This window comes from Mastomys coucha, unplaced genomic scaffold (genome assembly GCF_008632895.1).
Source record: "Mastomys coucha isolate ucsf_1 unplaced genomic scaffold, UCSF_Mcou_1 pScaffold6, whole genome shotgun sequence".
Classification (NCBI taxonomy): domain Eukaryota; kingdom Metazoa; phylum Chordata; class Mammalia; order Rodentia; family Muridae; genus Mastomys; species Mastomys coucha.
Window position 1 is genome coordinate 19875846 of NW_022196912.1, and position 5823 is coordinate 19881668.

Here is a 5823-nt window from a genome sequence, read left to right on the forward strand (position 1 = left end):
AAAAAAAAACAGAGAGAGAGAGAGATTAAAAAGCTAAGCCAGAATTCCTTCACAGTAACAGCAAAAGGGCTTATACAAAAGGCTCTATTACCTTACACATGTACTATTTTATTAGTGGAGATAGCTTTTATAACTGCATTTATTCTTCAAAATCATTTCTATGGAATCTTCACAGGACCCTTTAGGGACACTCAGTTTGCCATGGGCCATGGTCACTCTCTTCTTTTTTTTTTTTTTTTTTTTTTTTTTTTTTTTTGGTTTTTCGAGACAAGGTTTCTCTCTGGCTGTCCTGGAACTCACTCTGTAGACCAGGCTGGCCTCGAACTCAGAAATCCGCCTGTCTCTGCCTCCCAAGTGCTGGGATTAAAGGCGTGAACCACCACTGCCCGGCCCGGTCACTCTCAATAACATATAATACATACATACAATGTCATCTGAACTATTTTATTTATCTATGACATTTCCCTAGCCATTTCTGGCAATGCAGTGTGTGGCATATGATCTGCAGTCAGAAAACAACAAAACAATTTGATAATTTTAATGCTGCAGAAAAACAATGTCAAGATGACCTGAAAATACAGTGCCTCTTATCTACTGCTCGTAGTTATTATTTTTTAAATCCTCTTTACTTTAAATCCATTTACTGTGTGTATATGCATGCACTTGTGGATACAAATGAACAGCACAAGAGCAGAGGTCCGAATGTGTGTTGTGTTTGTAGGCACATGTGGAAATCAGAGCATAACGTCAGGGAGTTAGTTCCCTTCTTCTAACATGTTGGTTCCAGAAATGGAACTCAAGTCATCAAAGATATCTCACCCATCCCTCCTATTACTGAACAGAAAGTTTAACTAAGTACAAAGTTACTAATCCCTTAACAAATAATATAAGGTGGTGGTGAGATGGCTCAGTCACTATAGTGCCTACTATGCAAGCAGGGAGACCTGAATTCTAGATGTAAGAACTCATTTTTAAAATGGGCATAATGCGCTAGCTAACTATGGCAGGTAAGAGAGCTGGCCTGGGGGTCTTGAGAGTGGAAGAAATGGCCCTATCCTTTATCAGCTACAACACTCAGGAGAGTGAAGTCTACATCTACCTTTTTGAGTAGTGAAACAGAGCTGGCACTGGTTGCAGGGGTGTGAAGGGGCAGTGTATGCCAGTGAATGAGTATGAGAACTTGCCTGCTGCAGCACTTGAGTGGGCCCTGAACATCACCTGGGCAGCACATCAGAGCTGGGTCCTAGTGGCATAGGCAAGGATGAGACAGCCCTGATGGCTGAGATTGGAGAACTGGCCCTGTCTCTTACTGACTGTGGCACTGGATAACCTAGCCAAGTGCAGTGCTGCCAAGATTCCACCATCCCCAACCCAGGCCCTGCATGGGTGCAGGAAAGCTGGCAGGCTAATTAGCTCAAATCCCTCTCAAGCCTATATCCAGCATCTTTGAATTGGCCTAGCCCAACATTTAATCCATCAACAAACTGCATGAGTCCATGAAGGGGCCAGTCCTACATATCCAAAACTAGAGGGTTGCCAATGAGACAGGATAATAGCATCTGAGAGAAGTCCCAGTGAGGTTCCAATATTGATAGTGCAGTAGAAGCCAGAGGCCTCATGCCAGACAAATGACTCATTGTGATGAACATTTGCAAGGAAAGAAGTGTGGACAACGGGTATACTGTGGAACACACTGTGACACAGTATAGCTTTCAATCCAAGATTTTTTTTCTGTTCTTGTGGGGAGGTTGCAAGGGCAGAGGGTAGGTAAGAAGAGATGAGTGGAACTGCAGTATATGATGTGAAGTTCATAAAGGAGCAATTAAAAAGTCAACAACAACAAAAAAAGTTAGGTGGACTACATTTTTTTTTTCTGCGACAGGGTTTCTCCGTATAGCCCTGGCTCTCCTGGAACTCACTCTGTTCAAGGCACGTTGGCCTAGATCTGCCTGCATCTGCTTCCCAAATGCTGAGATTAAAGGCATGCACCACCACCATCAGGCACTGAACAACATTTTTGAGAAATTATACCTGAGATTCTCTGATGTCTCCTGTAAATGCACCTACACAAACAGGTGCACCTATACATAAACAGAAACATACCCAATAACAAGAACTGAACTAATAATCCAGATAAGCTGTAAGAACAAAATAACTACTAAATTATTCACTATAAATATTAAAGTAATTTTACATACCACCAGTTGCAGCTGCTGGTAAAAAGCACATATTATCAAGTAAAGCCTTCAATAGAACTGATCCAAATCCAGGCTGACAGGGGTCGCATTTGCCATTACTGGAAAATTGTTTATTAAGAGAATTTAAAGACATTACTTATGATTTAAACTCTAAGCTTGGCATAATACTTAAAAATATTTTTAAAAAAATATTAAAAAAAGCCACATCACCCAGTTAGACCATTACTAAGAAGAGTTACTACACAGATTCATCCCTCTCAAATAGTTCTTAGACAATAAAGTTTCAGAATGTACAGCTGAACAGATTGTGAAGGAACAAGGACGAATAAGGCAGTGATCAAGCCAGCAGTAAGAGTCAGGGCTCCACTCAACAAATTCTCATGAAGTAATTAAGCCCAGCAGACTTAACATTGCATTTCACCCAAGAAAACCCAAATTCTTCTTTAGGACCTAACAGTTATCAACTGTTGAAAAGTTTCTCACACATTTGATGAGAATCAAATCCCATTATAAATAAGATATGAGCACCAAAGTGCAAATACAGTTTGCTTTCCAAAAAAAAAAAAAAATGAATAATCACACCAACCTAATGCACAAGGCTAGAAATCGGGCACATTTATGAGCTATACTCCGTCCTGCCTCAAAGAAGCAAACACGGACGATATCTGAAAGACATTTTCGTGTTTTTGAAAGTAGGCACTCATTTCCTTCCTTTGAGCTGCAAAACAAGAGCAAACAGATTCATTTTGGACCCTGAATGCTAACAGCCAAAGGATAACCATTAAATCAAACAAAATCCTAATTATTAACCTGCCAGGTCCATTTGAATGGACTCCTGCTAACCAGCAGAGAGCATCCAACACAAGACTCTGAGCGTGTTCTGTGACCTGCCCATCATCTGATCTTCTACAAAGAGTGTTAAGAAGCTTCTCATGAAATTCTGAAAACTGTAACATGGCACAACGCTGAACCCTACAAAGAGAAAATATAAATACATTACAAGGTGTTTACACCAGTAAAAACAGAACAATCAGACTACTGCTATGTAATATAGTGTTTCATTTAAAGTAATGAATATAAAAAAATAAAGCTTTCTGGGTTGGCCATGTAGTTCAGCAGTAGAGAACTTACAAACCACGTTTAAGGCCCTAACAATGCAATAGAAAAGGATAAGAATGCTTTTTGAATAGTCTTATGTGCTGTACTGAACTTGAACTCTGTTTTAAAAGAAAAGAAGTTTACAACAATGTGACCTAAGAGAATGTAGTTGTGTCCTTAAATCAAGCTTCTTACATTTCTCACCTTTCATCATAAACAATAAGTACTATTATACGACCAGGGATAAAGCAATGAAGGCAACTCGTAATGTCCTCAGTGACTGCAATTTACTTAGAGAATGAGAAAGCAAGTAAGTAGTCCAGGAAAAAAGTTCAATCACGTGTTTATTCATACTTTTACTGTAATAGCAGAATTCCCATATATGGGGAGGCACCTAAAATTGCTTAGTATGTAGGAGTTAGAGACGAGAAAATCAATTGAATATCAGGCAGAAGTACCTGAGAACTGTTTCAAAACAACGAACAGAAAAAAAGAATGGCAGACTAAGTAAATGTGATTTACCTTTCCTTACAAATTGAAGTTTTCTTAAATCTCCGAATGGTGACAGAGACCTCTTGAAGTAAGTCACAACCCCGAAGGTTTTCAGACTTACGAGTACCTCCTGCATTTTCACTTTTTACATTAGATGATTTTTCCTAGTTTAATAACAATAAAACCGAGACAGACAAATGAAACTAAAAACATAAAACTAAGATTCCAATTAAAAATTCAGATTAAAATAAATAAATAAAATAAATGCCTATTTTTCTGCAAAATTTTAACAGAAAAAAAGTCAAGATTTTTAAAGCCCAATAATTAAAAATAAAGAACCAAAATTCTGAGTCCAATCCCCAGCTACAGAACTCTTAACGTATACAGAGATAGCACCTGTTCAGCCTACCATCTCCTGCTTGGCCTTCATGTCCTGCTCAACCTAAGTCAGTTACTTTTGAGTTAAGATTAACTATGATAAAGACCTTGATAAACAGGAAGAACTATGCAAATACAAAGTGATGGGTACTGATACGGATGCTAAAATTTCTTAATAATAATGATGATGATGATGATAAAGAAAATAACCCAAGTTCAGGAAAATCTACTCTCAAACTTAAGTATAAAAAACTTACATACCTATAGAAAATTGACCAAGACGATCTCTAAAATTATTTAGCAATAGCCTTCTCAAATCTCATTGGAACAAAAAAGCCATGAGTTTCAAGAAAAGGACCTTCTAAAACTACTCCCATTCAATATTTTATAAAAGCTAATTACTAAACCAAAGATAACTGAAAACATTTTAATTATATGCATTCTGAAATCATTGTAAGGAAAAATTAGAAACAGACCAAGCAGCAAACCAACTATTAACCAAGAGAAGCACCCCTTCCAACAAATCTCAACAATAGCATTGCTCCTGTTCACAGCCAGGTTCTTACCTTGCCTGCTGCAACTTTTGCCAAGAGAGAAGCGAGTGAGTATCCCTTGTGACCCTGCTGTTTGAGAGATGGAAGTCTCACAACAGGACGCAGGCCACTGCTGCACATCTCATCTGCTCCTCGGTCACTCACTGCTTTGACATGAATTAAAAAGGAACGGTACTTCCCTCCTGCCATACCTGGACAAGTGAAGAGTGAGAAAATAACTTATTACCTCATCATCATGGAGCAAGATTAAGTACTAAATCCACAAAAGAAAAATATACAAGGCCAGAAATTCCAATGTTTATCATCTGATGGCATAACAGAACAATTTTGAGATGATGGCCAAAAAAAAAAAAACCTTAAAAAAAAAGTCTCACATATCAAATTTAGAAAACTGTAACTATAGAGATCACTAGACATATCTGATACTTATTTAAATGGTAAAAGTTTTATAAACTTTAAAAAGGACAAACAAAAGTAAATTGTAAGGGACTTCTGTCAACAAATGATTATGGTAGCATATGACCTACGATCTATCTAACCATTTTTGTTTTCATTTTTAATATTTTTTGTTGTTGTTTTTGTTTTTTTTTTCGAAACAAGGTTTCTCTGCATAGTCCTGGCTGGCCTGGAACTCACTCTGTAGACCAGGCTGGCCTCAAACTCAGAGATCGGCCTGCCTCTGCCTCCCAAGTGCTGGGATTAAAGGCATGTGCCACCACTGCCCAGCCTATATAACCTTTTTTAAATGATTATTTTATCTGTTGATTATGTTTATGTGTGAGTGTAAGTATGTCCTTACGTATGTGTGTTCAGTGTCTTAAGGACAGAAGGTATTCAAACCCTGGGAATGGGAGTTACAAATAGCTATGAGCTGCCTGATGTGGTGCTGGTATTGAACTCAGGTCTCTGAGCCACCTCACAATCCCTTATCTAACCTTCATGCCTGCCCATTTATATATGTGTGTGAATACATACATAATGGTTATACTTTAAAAAAATAAATAAATAAAAAACCTATTTTCACCTCAGTTAAGAAAAACTTTTAGCCGGGCGGTGGTGGCGCACGCCTTTAATCCCAGCACTTGGGAGGCAGAGGCAGGCGG

General features: G+C 38.2%; 1 protein-coding gene across 13 annotated transcripts in view; it reads right to left on the reverse strand.

The window, feature by feature from the left end:
* Nucleotides 1–5823, reverse strand: part of Birc6 (baculoviral IAP repeat containing 6) — a 185621-nt gene that overhangs the window by 108322 nt on the left and 71476 nt on the right. For all 13 annotated transcript variants that reach the window (XR_004114160.1, XM_031355887.1, XM_031355886.1 and 10 more), the window contains 5 exons: nt 4733–4911; nt 3819–3952; nt 3009–3170; nt 2785–2916; nt 2199–2296 (listed from right to left, as the gene is read on the reverse strand). Coding sequence is in view for 12 of the 13 variants with exons in the window: in XM_031355887.1 (XP_031211747.1) it covers nt 2199–2296; nt 2785–2916; nt 3009–3170; nt 3819–3952; nt 4733–4911 (705 nt within the window). In the remaining variant the exon portion in view is untranslated. The remainder of the gene's footprint in view (nt 1–2198; nt 2297–2784; nt 2917–3008; nt 3171–3818; nt 3953–4732; nt 4912–5823) is intronic.